The 17,894-nt window shown below is 41.7% G+C and overlaps 1 protein-coding gene across 1 annotated transcript in view; it reads right to left on the bottom strand.

Moving 5' to 3' along the window:
* The window catches only part of bckdhb (branched chain keto acid dehydrogenase E1 subunit beta), a 42,892-nt gene that overhangs the window by 21,703 nt on the left and 3,295 nt on the right, over positions 1-17,894 (bottom strand). Inside the window, exons 4-8 of the mRNA XM_068758812.1 lie at positions 16,582-16,715; positions 14,487-14,642; positions 11,938-12,046; positions 9,462-9,559; positions 7,744-7,854 (exon numbers count right to left, since the gene is read on the bottom strand). Coding sequence (XP_068614913.1) covers positions 7,744-7,854; positions 9,462-9,559; positions 11,938-12,046; positions 14,487-14,642; positions 16,582-16,715 — 608 coding nt within the window. The remainder of the gene's footprint in view (positions 1-7,743; positions 7,855-9,461; positions 9,560-11,937; positions 12,047-14,486; positions 14,643-16,581; positions 16,716-17,894) is intronic.

Here is a 17,894-nt window from a genome sequence, read left to right as displayed (position 1 = left end):
TCTCTTCAAAACGGTGCTAATGACGTTTCTCATATATATATTCTTACACTTGATTATTAAATTCTTATGTTGGGGTTTCCGCCATGGCTACGGTTTGTTTGGTTCCCTCACTAAAATAAACTGCTTAACTATTTTTATTATAGATATTTAAGTTGTGATTTAAAAGGAGTAAGGTTTTATTCTTTATCAAAAGCATATCTCCAAGTTAGGATGCCAATATGTATTTTGCATGAAGACATACATAAATACATCATTAATGATTATGCAACATATTAATGGTATTTGGAGAATCTCTCAGCATCAAGGGTTTTCTTAAAAACTTCAAATGACAGACAATTCAACCTCCTATAATTACGTCATGCAGTAATATAGGCAATAATGACCACATCCATCAAATTTACAACAACATGTTCGACTTGACAACACCGATGGCTCAACGAGTCCATTTCCCTGTCTATTTGTCTTTGCCTTAGTGGATGACAAACATCTGCGCTTACTGTGTCCTGCCTGACTCCCGCCTGTTTCCATATACTGTATTTACCTGCTGTGTACGGCTCAGGACACACGTTACAGCTTGAACCCATTAACAGAGAGTGAAGGGGTAAGCAGAGCTGAGACAGGCGCTCTTATCTGTGGAGTGAGTCAACAGACGTCAGAACACTCCAAACATGTAGGCAGTGAAATCTGCATCATTTCCCAGAATTAGAACAGGAACTGCTGCACATTCCTCATTAGGCAGCCCTTCAACATCTCCACTTCCTTCATCAACCACTCGTTTAATTCTGACTTTAAAAAAACTCCAATTCCAGAACAAAAACAAAACAGAATCCTATGATTCGTTTCAGTTCTTTGTATTTCGGTGAAAAACGTGCAAAGATGACACACGGAATGTCTCTCCTTATCAAAATGATAAGTAAAGAAAACATTCCAGAGGTAAACACGTTCTTTAGCTTCAGGTGAACAAACCAAGATATGAAAGAAGTTCTTCAAGAGGACCACAAGGTCATTCACTGGCTGCAGTACCCCTTTCAAATTGTTTTTACGTATCAGGGACGTCATGTACTCCAGACCTTAAAAGGCAAGCCATCCAGATTGTTAACCGCTCATCTTCCAGCATCAGAAGGAGAGGCTTCTAGAGAGTGCTGCTGATCTTGAAGCCTTTGAGAGTGGGCTGAATTTTTAAACTGGGTAATTGCTGTTATCTTGTCTCAGAATCAGAATCAGAATCAGAAGTGGTTTATTGCCATTGTCAGTGAGGGTTCACAGACTAGGAACGTTGCTCGGTGAAGTCGTGCTACATCTAACATTAAGGACAAAATACAAAGACCATACAGGTACAGACATCAACAGCAGCCGGAGTGGTTACACAGATGTGTACTAGCAGCAGTAAACTATCGTCATCACGCAGTGCAAATGGAAAAGTGCAAGTTGTATTCAGGAGTCCGGGACAGAATTATTAAGTGTTCATTAGTCTTACGGCTGAGGGAAAGAAGCTGTTCTTGTGGCGGGAGGTTCTGGTCCGGATGGACCGTAGCCTCCTGCCTGAGGGGAGAGGGTCAAAGAGACCATGTCCAGGGTGGGAAGGGTCGGCTGTGATCCGACCTGCACGCCTCCGAGTCCTGGAGACATACAGGTCCTGGAGCGATGGCAGCTTGCAGCCAATCACCTTCTCCGCAGCACGTACAATGCGCTGCACTCTGTGTCTGTCCCTGGTGGTGGCGCCAGCGTACCACACGGTGATGGAGGAGGTGAGGACGCACTCCACGATGGAGGTGTAGAACTGCACCAACATCTGGGCCGGCAGCTTGAGTTTCCTCAGCTGTCGCAGGAAGTACATCCTCTGCTGAGCCTTCTTGATGAGGGAGCTGATGGTCGGCTCCCACTTGAGGTCCCGGGTGATGGTGGTGCCCAGGAAGCGGAAAGAGTCCACGATGGAGATGGGGGTAGGGGAGTATGTGAGGGCGAGGGGGGGCGGTGGGGCTGTGACTTTCCTGAAGTCGACAATCATCTCCACTGTTTTCTGGCTGTTCAGCTCCAGGTTGTTGCTGCTACACCAGGACACCAGCCGGTCCACCTCCCTCCTGTAGGCCGACTCATCACCGTCCGAGATGAGCCCGATGAGGGTGGTGTCGTCCGCAAACTTAATCAGTTTGACGGACTGATGGCCAGAGGTGCAGCAGTTGGTGTACAGGGAGAAGAGCCAGGGGGAAAGTACCCCCTGGCTCTTAATAATTTTAAGAGCCAGGGGGTACTGGCTCTCATGGATTTGGTCATTTTGGAGGTGCCTTTGCTTTGGCTCAATGCTGAAGCATTATCTGTGTGTGTTTTTGTGTGTAAGAGACAAAATAAAACTAGAAAAGCACTTGGAGAGCACAAACCTCCGCCAAGCAGCTCATTCCCTTCGTAATTGGATTTACACCGTCCCCACAAGGTGATCTGGATCATCATCAAAAGTTCTAAATTGTTTTTGGTTTCTTTATACACCAACCATGAAAAGTAAAAGTGAATCAGAGTTGATGTGTATTTTTAACTGAATTTTGAATCCATAAATGGGGTTTTAAGGATTGAATGCATATTTTACAAGACATAATTTTATGAAAAAAGTAAATGTGAAAATTCAGATTTTTTTTGTATCGAGACAGGTATCCGGATCACTCCCAAAATAATAATAATAATAATAATAATAATCCATTGGTCTTATATAGCGCTTTTCTGGACACTCAAAGACGCTTTACATTGTGCATTATTCATTCACTCCATACTTGGTGGTGGTAAGCTACTAGCCACAGCTGCCCTGGGGCAATGCAATGGGATCTAAATTAGACCAAGACCCATATTCAGATTATTATTATTTTTTAAATCAATATAAATCCAGCAGTTTTTCTGTAATCCTGCTAACAAACAGATAAACAGACAAATGCCCTCAAAAACACAACCTCGTTGGTGGAGGTAATAAAAGACCACACTTTTTGTTGTAATTTCTATTTTACACAGCTTCCCAACATTATTTTAAATCATGTTATATGTAACTTGACAGATAATGTATTTATATGTTGTAAGATTTCAGATATCGGTGATGCAAGTCTCTCAGTTACTCCTCCGGCATGTGTTTTTGAGGGTTTAACAGGTTCAGCCAAATCGTTTGCATCACTGCGAGAGCTGCGTTCCAAGCAGCACTTCAGTCACAGACTTCAGCTGCAGCCTAAGCCAAAAGACATATCTTTTGAGGGAGGATGTTTAGACACCGTTACAACCCTTGTGCTGTCGATGTTTTTATGCACGTTCTCTTCTGCCTATCCAGGTTACAGCCCCCCTTGCCTCCATCCATTGTACAGCATAGCCTGCCACTAAGGCAACACTCTTAATGAGGGTATATAGTTTATAAACCCCAAATGGCCATTTTGTGGAGCCATTAAGCCAGATGACAACTGTGCCATGTGATAAGGAAAATTATACCTTCTACTAAAAAGATTGTGCTGTTTTTTTCTCAGTACTGACTTTATGTATAAGTTAATGTTCTTTGTTCTGTACATTATTTGTACAAAATGTACAAATAATGCATTTATATTCTGATCATCATTTGAAAGCTTTGCATATTCATGGTTAACATGCAGCGGGTTTGAAAACATTAAATATCAAGCCAACATTTTTTTTATGACGTGCTTACGCAGTAATGTTATAATTGAGTCTGCAAACAGCTCTGTGATTTTTGAAAAATATATGTATCCTGCATTTAAAGTCTTCATAAATAGTCAAAATATCTCACAATTCTGCATTGTAGGTCTTCCTGACTGTCTTTACCCTGTCTGACAAGGGCAAGCTGGGTAAGCAAGGCCACACACTACGCCTAGATGTGGATACTGGAGACATAAATTGTGATATAAACATGACATAAATTCAAAGGAGAAAGAAAATTGAAGAAAAGTTCAATGTTATTGCATCTAGCTTTCATGCCAACAGGCAGTAGATGCCTCGTACTTAAATGTAACAGGCTAGCATGGACAGGTTTAGAGGACATGCTAAGACTAACTTACACCCTGGGGTTTAAAAAAGGAATTATCTAAGATGAGTCCAATTATAATGACAGTGAGAAAGGTAGAATTGATGCAGGCAGAAGACAAGCAGGAAGATGGCCTAAAATGATGACAGAGCCATAACAGAGGTTGTAAAAATGTTTTTTCCCTCCAGAAGGTATTACTGTACAGAGACAGCATCTTGGCCCACTGCCTCTTGTGCCGTCTCCTTTTACTACAACTGTTTTTGTTGCATTGAGTGAGCCACCATTACATTTAGAGAATGAAGGATGAAAAATTATTTCAACTCACTATTTTCATGCTAGCATTTCAAGTACAAGTACAAAGTAATAACCTGATTTCAATGTCATAACACATTCATGTGGAGGGAGCGTGTCTGTCATATTTGATTCAAACCTACAAATGTATCATGGAAATAAATAATAAAAACAAACTAAAAGCTAAGTTTAGAATAATATTTCAAGTAGTTTGCCTTGCTTGAAACATGATCACAATTTATCGCTCTGTTCCTTTTTTCATGGTGTTGATTACAGCTGTTTAACAGGATTTCTGAAATTTAAATGTACAGTAATACCCTGACATACGAGTATACGGTAATTCGTTTCTACTTTCACTCAACGTGGATAATAAGATCAAAATGAATAACTTGATAGGATACAACCAAATTCATTCATTCATTCATTAATCTTCTACCACTTTGCGGGTCAAAAGAGTTGCTGGAGCCTATCCCAGCTTGCTATGGGCGAGATGCAGTGTTGGGCCATTAAAAATGTTTAATGGCAAATGAAACATCAATAAAAATGTGACCAATGTCTGCATGCGAATCCATTGGTTAATAAATGGGTTGAATCGATATTTAGATTAAAGCATAGTATAATATAATATAACACAATATATAATATAGCATAGTGCAGTATACTATTGTCTGGTATACTATAATTGATATAATTGAGTATAGTCTAATGTGGTCTTTATAGTGTACTTATGCATAGTATGGGATGTTACTTCAGAGTGCTGCCTTGAACTCTTGTGCTGCCAGACGTTTACTTTTTCTATATTGATGTTCAAAAATCAACACATGGAATGAATATAATTTGGCTTCACGGACACACACACACACACACACACAAACCTAACCCTTGACTGAAAATACACAAGGTAAATGTGACTCACAGGAAATTTTAATTGGCTGCCAGGAGCCGGATGTGCGTCTGGGGTCTATCTCACGGTACGCATACTCACCGCATGAGACAGCCAGCAAAAAAAGCTTTACAGCTTGACAGAAAAAGATGGCCACCTGGTGTACAATCTTTTGAATTAAGAAGTTGAGACACTATCTTGACTAGTCCATCTCGAAAGCCAAGAATAGCACTGTTCCCAAAACTATCAGTGGATGACGAGCATTAATAAAAACATCCACTAACTCTCCTCTACTTATCACATTTACTACGCTAAAAGAAAGGAACATTAGGTTTTTTCATTATTCCATGGAATGAAACGCATATCATTTGTAACGCTGAAAATGTACGGTAATTCAGTCTTATGGTTCCGCTCCAGATCGTTTGTTGTCTGATATCATTAGCTGTGAGAAAGCCAAGTCCATGATGACCCAGGCCATGAAAATTGTAAATAAACTGACAACTGGTATCTCGCTGTCATAGTGACAGGTAAAGAGGCAGGCAAGGGGGTCACGCCACGCAAGAAAGGTTGCTGGCTGGAATCAGCCTCCATTATGTACATAAGCATAACTATAACTATAAAACAATTGTGCAGTTAGTTGGTATTCCACTTGGACTGATGTGAAATTAAACTTTGACTATCTAAGCATAAGCAGAGCTTCAGCCACAGACCCGTCTAAAGGCCACACAAGCCAAGAGCATCTGTGCAGCACCCAGTAGTTAGAGCACCACATTGACGATATGAAGTGTTGTGCACAACTTTAAAAGCATTTCCTTTATTCTGACATTTTGTCCCCCCCAAGGGTTGTACGAGTGAACTTTGATTGTTGCCCTTTCTAAAATTCTGAATGTGTTGCAGCAACGGGCTGCATGGACAGGCAAAGCATCGATCACGTTACTTTATGAAGTATCAATTGTACAAAGTCTGCATCAGAATAAAGGCAACTTAATACCGAATTAATTGTGGTGTAATACAACTGCATATCTCAGTCTAAAGATATTGATTGATTTCTAATCTCAAACATGAAAATCAAGAAGCAGCAAAGAAACATGAGATTTAATATTGTGCTGATGACATGTTCATAAAAGACCTTTAATTAAAGCTGACAGAAGCTCTGCAGGACGTGCATGTTTTCATTCTGACCGATCCATAACTGGATATGTGCCTGTACCCTTCAGATTAAATAAAAGATAACGCATAAAAGTTCAAAACGCGATTTACTCTGCATTAGTCTATGTGATAAGAATCAAGATGGCCTAAAATGTATTCTGTGTCTTCACTGAGATTTTATGATAGCTTAATTAAAAGGCTCTTTCTGTGCTCAGCCAATCAAAGCATGTCAAACAAAAGTTGGAGGAAAAAGAGCACGAGGCATACAAGTGTATCAGTGGTACGAGACTGTGGTGTGTGCGTGTGTGTATTTTGGAATTGTGGGGGGGAAATGGGTTTTATTAATTGACAGACATTCAATAAGGTATTTAGTTGCTGGTAATGACGAGGAGAGATGTTGACTCGCCTGGGATTGCAGGCTTGGCTCACTAAGCAGCACATAAACACTCCATTCAGTCTCATGGCATTTGTTTTAATGGGAGACTGGGTCAAAAATAAAAAATACTGCATTCTCTCAAGAAGCCATCTCATCTGTAACAGACTGTTGCCCACTTTGAACTGCAAGTACTTTGCTGCCAGCAAAACTACAGTCTCTGCCATCAGTTCCAAATGACTCCCCATTAAAGTACTACCGCCCTACCGCAGTCAGCCTGTGCCTCAACTGTTTGTTATAAGATTTGCTTGGAAGCAGAAGCCTCATGGCGCTCACTGACGAAGTCAGCCGTTTCACCGTAGTAGCATTAAATATTGGATAATAAATATTAAGAATTTAAATTCATCTGGTGTTTCAGCTGCAAAAAGCAGTCATGTTGACACAAGAGGACAGCATGTAATAAATTCAGGCACCATTGAAAATCAGCATACAGGAAGGGGAGAGGGCATATGAACTCAGTGGTCCTTGACGTCTCATAGCTCACATAATTTTTCATTTCTTGTGAACGCCCAGTGGTGACCAACGCAGAATCTTGCAATTGTCTTGCATGTTCTCCTTGCCTCATTATTTCAAAATATACGTGGCCGGGGTGACAAATTGTCAAGGCTTGCCAGGTGTGGAAGGAATCTTGTTTATCACGCACCAAAGAACACTGCACAGTCCACAGAGGTGGATTTCTGCTGCGTCACACCATCATATAAACTGACAGAAGTAGCAAATTTCAATGCACCAACCATTCAGTCATAACAAATTGAGATCCGAGTCATCTCGGCAGTAAATTATGTGAATACAGGATATGGAAACACAAAAGAAATGAAGAGACAAATAAAAACCATGATTCAGAATGTTTTCAGAATAGATCGACATACAAAAAAATGTAAAAATAGTCAGACTGTGTGAATAATTCATTTTAGTTAATGCAACTCATTATCATACAGTCTGGCTCATGCTGCTATGGTGACGGTATTATGTGTGTATTTCCATTACCTTACAAACTGTTTCAACATCCCAGGGAAGAATGGTCTGTAGATCAATGACCTCGCAGGACACTCCCAGTTTCTCTTGAGCCATGTTTGCCACCTCTCTCATCACATGGACCTAGTTTAAAAAATTAAAAGAACAATACCTTATAAATTACAAAGGCTACTGCAACTATTTTACACATTTAATGGGGAGTCCTAGTAAAGTGGTTCACTGGCAGCAAGCGTCATGATTGGGCATTCACAAGTAACAATGGGGTGATGTTCACCAAGTCATGAAACACTTGTAGAAAAGGATAATGCTTTGTACATTTGCAAATGATTGCATCCTGTTTTTATTTACTTGTTTTGCTTTAATAAATGTGAAAAATGAAAGAGGGAAACCTCACAGGTTGGGCCAAATGTAAAAATAATAAACTGGCTTTAAGTTCGAGAATAACTTGAAACATCTAGTATGCAATGATTCTGTCATTACATTACTTTCAGCATATTAAGAAGAGTTTTCTGAAAACTTGGAAAAAAAAAAAAAACTTTAATACTAGTAATGATTACAAAATAGGGAGAAATCCGCCCTCTGCTTGTGTAATCAGAAACATGGGATTGGCCACTCATTCCTTTCCTTCCATTCTAGGCTGGTTGTTTTCTCCAATCATGCACATGGCCTGAATGACGAATGGAGTAATGTGGTGAGAAAGAAGAGCAAGAGTTGAAAAGAGAAGAGCCATGCTTTCTACTCATTCTTCTCTTTTCAAAAATAGTTTTGGCTTTTTCTCCAATGGCGTCAGACCCCCCTCCAAAGCTTCAGGTACATTTTGGCCCGGCTAAGCCCGTTTAAGTGGTTGAGTACAATCAAAGACAGGGATGACTCCTGGCGAGTTCCGGCCACCTTGCTACCAAGCTGCAGAAAATAAGATCTCTTGGATGAAAGAAAAGGCAACAAAGGAAAGTGTGCAGCAGCAATGCAGCATTAAGAGAGATATCTGCTCAGATATAGCACAGACTCAGAAACCTGCTGGGACAGAGTGGTGGATTTAAAACTAATCCCCTGCTTGCAAGCTTTAAATGTAATTTAGCAGACATGATCATCATTGTGCTTCCCCCCCCCCACTATGGCCGTAGACAGTGACTGATGGTGCCAAACTGATGTTGGGGCGTGCATGGTATTTCTGCTGCACCTGTGCCAGCTGCAGGCTCTTTGGCTGGGAGCCATCATTCTCTGATATTTTGCCCCCTTAATTCCAGAACATGTCAGGAGCAGCAAACCGGGACACCTCCCTGCAGCTGGATTTAGATGCTCAGGTATTTCTTCCATGTGATATCTTAATACCATCCGTTAATTCCATGGCCAAAAACGTCCCTTGACTACTTCTTTGGATAGATTTTTCAGGGCTTTTGCCAGAGAAAAGCAAATGTTTCTTTGTTGAGAAGTTCACAAAGCCACGGCTGTCGATGTCTACTGGATATTCTGTCACTCTCCAGCTTCTCCCTTCAGAACACAACTTTTTCTTCTTCTCTTGTATACTTTGTGGATGCTCTGTTGCCAGGGAGCTGTCAACCATTATGACATGTCTCTCAGTTGCTAAAATGCCAGGTCTCTGTGTGTTACGGTGTGAACCTGCTTGTCAAGGTCTGCTCTCATTGACCAGTCATTCCGACTGATTTTTGGGTGAGGACTGCTTGGGTCGCCCCTTGACATCCTGCCAAATGATGCTTGGGATCACCTACCTGTGTCCCCCAGGCAATCAGGGTGACATCACTTCCTTCCTGCAGGACCTCAGCCTGTGACAGTGGGATAGTGAAGGCCTCCACCGGAACCTGCTCCACTGAAGAAACACACACACATTCAACAGCAAATTAATATTCAATCAGTTCTTACAAGCAAACACATTTCAGACAAGCCCACATGCAACATAAACAAGACTTGAATGAGTCGTTTCATTATCGTTGGCGGATTTCTTGTGAAATGTTCAGTTACCACAGTGACTGCACCTCGGAATGATAGGCCAAATTAGAAACTGGTAAAATGACAAAACTGTCAAAGAATGCAAGTTACTGCTCAAGAACAATTCATCTGACGTCTGTCAGATGCAAACCATTGCTGGGATGGGATAGAATCAGAAAAGGGGCCAATTGAACTGGGCGTCAACCCAGAAAGGGGGTGGAGTTGGTGGGGGGGGCCGCTTGCAGCCAACCTCTCTTTGAACTGGTTCAAGACAAAGTAGAGTGTATGGTTTGAATAATCATTAATATCGTCTTGGAAAGCTCAAGTCGGGTTATGGAAATAATTATGATGCAACTAAAACTGCCGTCACTTTTCAACACGTTGCACTTCGAAACAGGCCAGCTTTTAGCAAGATTTATTCTGAGAAGACAGAATAATCGCAAAATGTAGCATTTTAACAATCCTTGAAACACATCTCGCAGTATGTCATTGGTAACAAAACACACAGAACACAACGTTTGTACATGGTGTCAACCCACTATGTTGAAGAAATGCATAAATAGCTTTGGTGAATCATATGTAATTCCTGGTTTCAGACTCCAGATGGCAAAGAACGTTGTTGTAAAATGTTGATAATTAATTATGAAACTAGGTTATGATTTATTAAGTGGAATCCATGATCCATAAAAAACTTACAGCCTCAATGAGATAACTGTGTGGTTTTTATCCTGAGAGGGGCAGGGATTAAAAACATGCCTTTAATTGCTTTATGCACTGAGGTGCAGCCATGCTGGAACTCCTGCCTTCCTAAAAATGATCCCAAAAGGCTGGAAACATAAAATTGTCCCGAATGAATGGATAAGCCAAAGAATTAAGATTTTTATGGACCTGAGGACCCAACCTAGTCCCTGAGAGAGAAAAAATCCATCCAAACTTTACAGTGGGCATACTGCCTGAATTCAATGATCAAGAGGTATGTTCTAATACTTTGTACATATAGTATAATTTGTGAAACAGGATTATCCCGCTGTATGAGATTGATTTTGGATTGGTTATACAGCTTCAACGTTGAAATAAGTAATAAAAAGCGGGGACATGGCACATAGTTGGGCGGAACCACGAAGTGATACAATCTTGACAAATCTGTCCGGTCGGTGTCGTCCTCTAAAATGAAGCATATTATTGTTTGTTTAGGCTTGTTTTGTTGGTTTCAACAACCCACAAGCATGTCCAGCTGATTCTTTTTTCCTTTGCTCTTCTTGAATGATATTACTGATACACTCTTCATCTCTCCCTGAGGGGTCAATAATACAAGATCCATAACAAGTAAACAGGAACGCAAACAAAACGACTGCCAAAATGTCACACATCTGCTCATGGCTGCCATGTTTAAGCACATCAATCAGAGATGTCATTAAGTGTTGTGTTGTGCTTCCACACCCAATAACTCGTTCAGACACAGTTGACACTTTTCCAAGCTCGGAGGAGGCGTGGATTTACTTTCATTTGCTTTATGAATTAATCTTGCCCTGTGCTTGGAATGCCCGGGTCTTGCCATTTCTCCAAACTTAAAATCGTACACATTTTAAAAAGGGAGTAAATTAATCACTTTAATTCTTGAGTAGAGCAATCACCAATCCCACTCATAAATCCCACCATCTAACCCTGTTGGTCCTAATATTACATAATCTCCCAATCTCATTGAGCTCTTATCAGAGTGAACTAATAAAACTTTGGAAATGAGGTAATGCATTGAGGCTGACAGTACCAGATCGCTCCAGGTCTGTCTTTCATTAGTATAATTAGCTCAAATATCGTCAACTCAAACCTCCGCCATCAAACCATGGATATCGCGTTACTATCGTGTAGCCAAGGCTGCACTGTTTTGCAAAGAATGTTATTGCTGGACACCTTTTCGTGTGGCGGCCTGCCGAAGCCACGCTGGCCTAGAGTTGAACCAAGCTCTCTGATAATCTCCACACATGCAGAGAAACTCTGCATGGGAATTCAACTCGGCACTGTCGCCGCTTCGCAGCCCGTTTTGATGGTCTGCCTCGTACTTACGGTCGGGCTGATCACGCATCGTTTGCAATCAGATATGTTTGTGTTTTTGTCTCGCCGCATATGTATAAAGGAAAGAATATTTGTTTTCAATAAAGATGACAAGCGAGGGCCAGGAAGCGCACAATGCTGGAGGAAAGCTAAAGATCAAACCCAATGCTCATTATATGTAGAGCTCAGATTTAGGATTTAACTCACCTGCTGCTCGGTACAGGATCTTGGGTTCAAAGAATATGCAGGGGTTCTTATCAGCGATGCAGGCGAGGAGCAGCCCCTTGGCTTGGACCGGACCACGTGGTATTACAACCTGTGAAGCACACGACACAATGTATTGGTAACAGTATATCTCATTCATATGTCTTGTGATTCCCATACATGCACCAAGAAATGGACCCGGTGCAACTTAAATGTCTGAACGAACTCTGGCCAACCTAATCTACAACAGCACATTTCTCAACCCTTTTCTGCCATTTTCATTGAAAAAAGATGAATATTCATCAGCCTGACCTTTCGAGAGAGAACACGTGCGCTTCTTGCTCTGAGCAACGGTCGAATTATATTGCAAAAATACAGCAGCTATGAGAAATGATGACTATGTGTATGCAATGGAAAAGCATGCAGGGATGTTATATCTAGACATTTCACCAAAAACCTTTTCTTTGGGCACGTCGAGTGACACAATGGCTGCTTTCCTTCTCCCGTGTTCAATCACACACACACATATACGCTTGCCTTTTTACCTTACCAAATCCTGCATACATGCACATTTACAATGGTGAGACTATTGTCTCCTGCTTTCATCTATTATTGTGTGTATTTCAAACTAAACTGTGTCAGTTCTTGCAAGAATATTTAACACAAAACAAAGAAAAGCTGAGCAACCACAATATGGAAGATTTAAAAGGCAATCTACTTCCTGAATATACAAAAAAAAAGGGTTATTCAACACAAAATCTTGAGTGTGAGTGGCACAGTGGCGTAGCGGTTAGCACTATTGCCTCACAGCAAGAAGGTACTACTATCTGTGCAGAGTTTGTATGTCCCTCCCCGTGCCCGCATGGGTTTTCTCCGGTTTCCTCTCACCTCCAAAAACATGCAGTTTGGGTGAAAAGATTACTCCAAATTGTCCGTAGTGTGTGCGTGAGTGGTTGTCTGTCTATGTGTACCCCGCCTCTCGCCCATAGCAAGCTCAGATAGGCTCCAGCGACTCCAGTGAACCGGAAGAGCGGACGTCGATGACACGATTGAGGATGGATGAAAAATTCTGTGTCTTCATCCCTGTAAACTCAATGGCTCTTGTGCCACCTTTAGCAGTAAAGCTCAGTCCCTACTTTACTGTGGAAGACTTCACTCCTCTCAGCAGAACTGCTTTCGTTCAGCCACACTTTGGTTTTGCAGTTTCAATTCCCACCCGACCCTCTCAATGGGGTTCGGATCCAGGCTATGACTCGGACACCCCAAGACTTTTATTTCTTCGGAGGTAGACGGCCTCTCATGCTTGGGATCACTGTCTTGCTCCATGACCCAGTTGTGTTTGGGCTTCAAATCACTGACTGTTGATGCAATATTCTTTTTCCAGAATTTTCCAGGAGATAGTAGAATTAATTTTTTCTTTAATTTCTTCACCATCCTATCCAAGCATATATGAAAAAGGATTAGCAAATTATCTCTTTCTATTCTCTTCAATTTCTGCCTAAATCCAGCATAATTCTACAGTTCAGCAAAAGCGTGAGAACCCTTAAACCATACATCTGCCCCCACCAGGATGTTTTGTGGTTTAGAACCACAGTACTTTCAGCCCATATCAAATGTTGGTTTTCTGTCCATGCAGAGCAACAGCACCATTCCTTGTGAGTAATTTAATGCCTCGGTGTCAGGGAAGATTAGACAGTAGTTCAATCTCTGGTCTCCTCAAGACCAGCTCCTTCGCCACCTCCCAATCATCTCGTCTCCTCTTGGGCACATCTTGTTTCCACATGAAGATTTATATTTACCCAAGCTGTAGTATCCTTGTAAACCTTTAACCTGCTCGGTTCCATGAATAATGTTGCAGAAATAAATGAGACATTTAATAATACGACTGGGGCCTTCTAACAAATACAATTCATAACATTTACGGGAGCATCCTTAGCTGTGATTGACTTTATAATACCTAGAGGAGCAATGAACTTAGAATGAAAAGCTTTAAAGTTTTCCGGCTAAATTCTAAACCAATGAGGAAATTGTAAAGCGTTTCACTTTTTTTTCTTTTCTGATTAGTTTATTCCTAGTAATTTTTCCATAGAGAAAATGCAATTGTTCACAGCTTTCAAATCAAATTTGCATCATAATGTTGGAAAATGGATTTCAGGTGTAAATAAAAGCTTCAAACAGCAAGCAAGTCAGCTGAAAGGTGAACAGAGTGTCACATAGTCAGCTGCTGCATGGACCGACACACAAAACTTAATGTAAAACCTCAATACAACAACCTTTATAGAGCACACAGCAATGTTTAGGTGAATCGGGAGACAGATGCAAGGAGTCCACAGAAAAGACAGAAATGAGGCTCAATGGGTGGACATGTCGCTCGACCAGAAGCGTCTCTGAATGCATCTCTGAATGCACAGCAGAATTAGGATTACAGAACTTAAACAATGTATCTTGGTTCGGCTATTAAGTTTGGTAAAGTCACCTTAAAGCTACCATTCTATACACAACAATGCTTTGCCATGGTGCTACTGAATACAAGAATAGACTCCAAGGCTGACCTTGATGCCAGGACAGTGGGCGAAGAAGGCCTCAGGGCTTTGAGAGTGGTAAAGTGATCCATGGCCGACGCAGCCCCATGGAGCCCGGATGGTGAGGTTACCACAGTCAAATAAGTTTCCAGAGCGGTAGCGGTACTTGGCTGCTTCATTGACTATCTGGAAAGAGAACAACATGACAAATAAACATCGTTAGTTGACATAAGAGAGTACGGTAAGCGTCCACTGATTTTTACAGATGCTTTGTTCGACAGAAAAACGGGGTTCTCCTGGTGTCTGCGGGCAACACATCGTGTATTTACATTCATTTGTTTTATGAATTAAGATGACACACTGTTTGTGCTCAGCTACTATCTCTACTACGCCTGTTAAAGCCTTTCCAACCCCCACTGAACTTTTAACAAGCAAAAATCAAATGTCTTTCTTTCACCTACTTGTGGAGATTCTGATGCGAGCTTTGCCCAAAAACATGTCCCTCATTTCCCTCCTTGACACTCATGGAGGGGCTGCTAACTCGGCTTTTATTAGCTTAGACAGCATAACATTAAGCGAACGCTCAGAGGGAGAGGCCAGATGCTGGATCTAACCTAATGCTGCTCTGGCCCTCAGCAGGGGGCTGCTGGGACGGTCTCCATTAATACATTCCTTTTTTTTATGTTGCCTTGACATATCAGGGACTCACATTCATCTTGGAGGGCGTGAATACACAGAATCTCTCGTGCGTCAACAGATATGAAATCTGCAGCACTGCCCGCTCAGACTTTTAGCGCTGCATTAATCTTCTACAGGACGAAGGTTTAACAGATCTATTCAAACTAAACTGTAGAATAAGAAAGAAGTTCACAAGGTTCCTGCAACACAGGAAGTAGCGCAGTCCTTTTCATTCAAATACCTGCAACAATAGTCCGATGTGTAAAACGAGATGGAATATTCTCACATTACTCCTGAAATACAACCTAGAAAATGGTTTTTTTTATCCTCACATTTTTCACTTACGTCTGCTTCCAGTTGTGATTCATGTATTTAGAGTTGAGCTCGTCTAGTTCTTATTATGCGTTGGATGAAACGAACAGGATAAGTATAATTCAGCATCAGAGTCAAGAAGCTGCAGGAAACATTGAGGTCTGCTAATTGATAAGAAAAAAAAAAGAACGAATCTGATTACGTTTTGAAACAAGAACACTGCAACAGCCCGGAATGATATGGCTGCATCCTGGTTTTCCTGACTTATGACAACATTTTGGGAGTTACGTCAGCATACCGGTCATTACCCTCGTCCCAGCCCCTGTACCTTTAACCAATCACCGACATAGTGCCGGTGAATGAAACCAAGTTTCCTCTGAGAAACATCAACATGAAAACAAGATTAAAATCACAACAAATGTCATTCTGATTTCCAACAAAGTGTAAGTGCCATCTTGTCTCTGTAGCATCAGTGCTTCTCGTCTCACAACACCATACAGTATTTGTCTGCGATGGCAACCGAGCAGGGAGTGTGCCCCTTTGTAGAGCAAATGTCTTTATTTCCAGAAAATATGACAAGCAGGTTCTGTTTCTGACATCTTAAACGTGATCATTTGAATAAAAGGAATGTTCTATTCCATGAAATTAAAAGGTAAATAGCTTTGGATTCTGCAGGCTGGTCAGATCAAGACCTTCATGGATCATCGTGAGCTCAAACAAATATTGCCCATTCCCACAGCTTTCTGATCATTTATGGACAGAAGGTGGACTCAAGGAAATGCTATCTGACTAACCCAGGCATGGGCAAACCCAGGCCCGGGGGCCATATGCGGCCCGTTGGTCTTTTTAATCCGGCCCACCAAACTTGTCCAAATTATATCATTAAATAAAATTGTATTATAATTAAACCTCATTCATTTGACCTTTTCTCTGTAATGCTACCTGTAAAAGGCCAAATCCTTTAATGCTATAGCTTTCATGTGTCATTTATATTAGCTCACACAAATACTCCATCCATCTGTTCTTGGTCCGGCCCCTCTGTCAAATTTTAGAACCTATTGTGGCCCGCGAGTCAAAAAGTTTGCCCACCACTGGACTAACCGCTGAAGCCGTGAAGCAGCCGGAGCCTCCTCACCTGGTCGAACGCAGGATAGATATAGTCAGCAAACTGGATCTCAGCAATAGCGGTGGCCCCGGCTACAGCCACACCGATTCCAAATCCCACAATCCCCTGCTCACAAAGGGGAGTGTTGAAGACTCTGTCCTTACCTGGGGAGACAGTAGAGGAACCTTTAGACTGCAGTACTGGCAGTAATAGACCAGAGGAAGCTAACCCTCATAATCAGACAGAGGCCTAACAGAAGGCAGCTGTCATGCAGGTAGGGACCACTAACCCCAATTCCAGAGGAGGTCTAAGCAGCAGCAGCATTATTGTAACGCTTAAGTTATGCAGTCAAAGAATACTTAGAGGCTTGGTCGTCTTACAATAAATTAAGCAGAAACGTGATGAACCTGTGAGGCACTTACAACCCCCACGGAGAACAAACAGTAGTGATGAGAAAGACAAAAAAAGTTCTTAACTCTCCACCCTATAATCAGAAAAACAGAGAGCCAGCGGGGTGAGACTAACTTTGGGTCTGGAGTGTTATTTTCACTCTCGTCTTTGTGTATTTGCCAAACCTGTCTTTTCCTGTTATACTGTGAAGTGTGCTTCACAAAAAGCGACACTATGCCCCCCCCCCCCCCCGTGTCCGGGTGACCAAGTTCAATCAGCGCCGCAGACACCAGAAGGGATGCACGATTTATTCATCTGGATTATTCTGATTGATTGAAACTGATGCATTTCAGTGCCTTCAGTTTTGGACACGTTTGTCTTCTTTTGACGATGATTGAAGCACACGGCACTTCAAAAAACAAAGACACAAAAATACAAATAAAAACTTCCACATGGTTTCCATTCAGAAGTCATGACCCAAGGTAGAGTTCAGTGCAGTTCAGTGAAATGCGGTTCGACGTAAATAACAACGGAGCGACAGGAAATGGGCTGAACTCTGTACGAAGGCAGTGGGAGGCAACTTGCGTGGCATGTCTTTCAGCCGTGAGAGGGATAAGAAGAGCTTTGCCGTTGTCATTATACAGAAGGATGAGGTGGAAAGTACTGATCCCTCTTCAAAAGGTCAACACTTCTGACGTCAATGAAAACAAAAGGCGAAGCCGGCTGCTGCAAGGTGGGCTGGAGGCTCTACAAAACACGTACGGTAGACTTTTATACTGGACATGGACTCAAAATAAAAGGGGCAATCTACAAGATGAAACGTCATTCGGTGATTAACAAGAGAAGATGAGAGCCCGGATTCATGTGCTGCCTTTTTTCAGAACCAGAATTGAGAACAGTCTCGTGTTGCTGTTTAGAGAGGTAAATAAAAAAGAATTAAAATGGCTGTTCCT

This window comes from Brachionichthys hirsutus, chromosome 3, assembly GCF_040956055.1.
Source record: "Brachionichthys hirsutus isolate HB-005 chromosome 3, CSIRO-AGI_Bhir_v1, whole genome shotgun sequence".
Lineage (NCBI taxonomy): Eukaryota > Metazoa > Chordata > Actinopteri > Lophiiformes > Brachionichthyidae > Brachionichthys > Brachionichthys hirsutus.
Note: the sequence above shows the minus strand (reverse complement) of the source record. Positions and strands in the feature narration are given on the sequence as shown.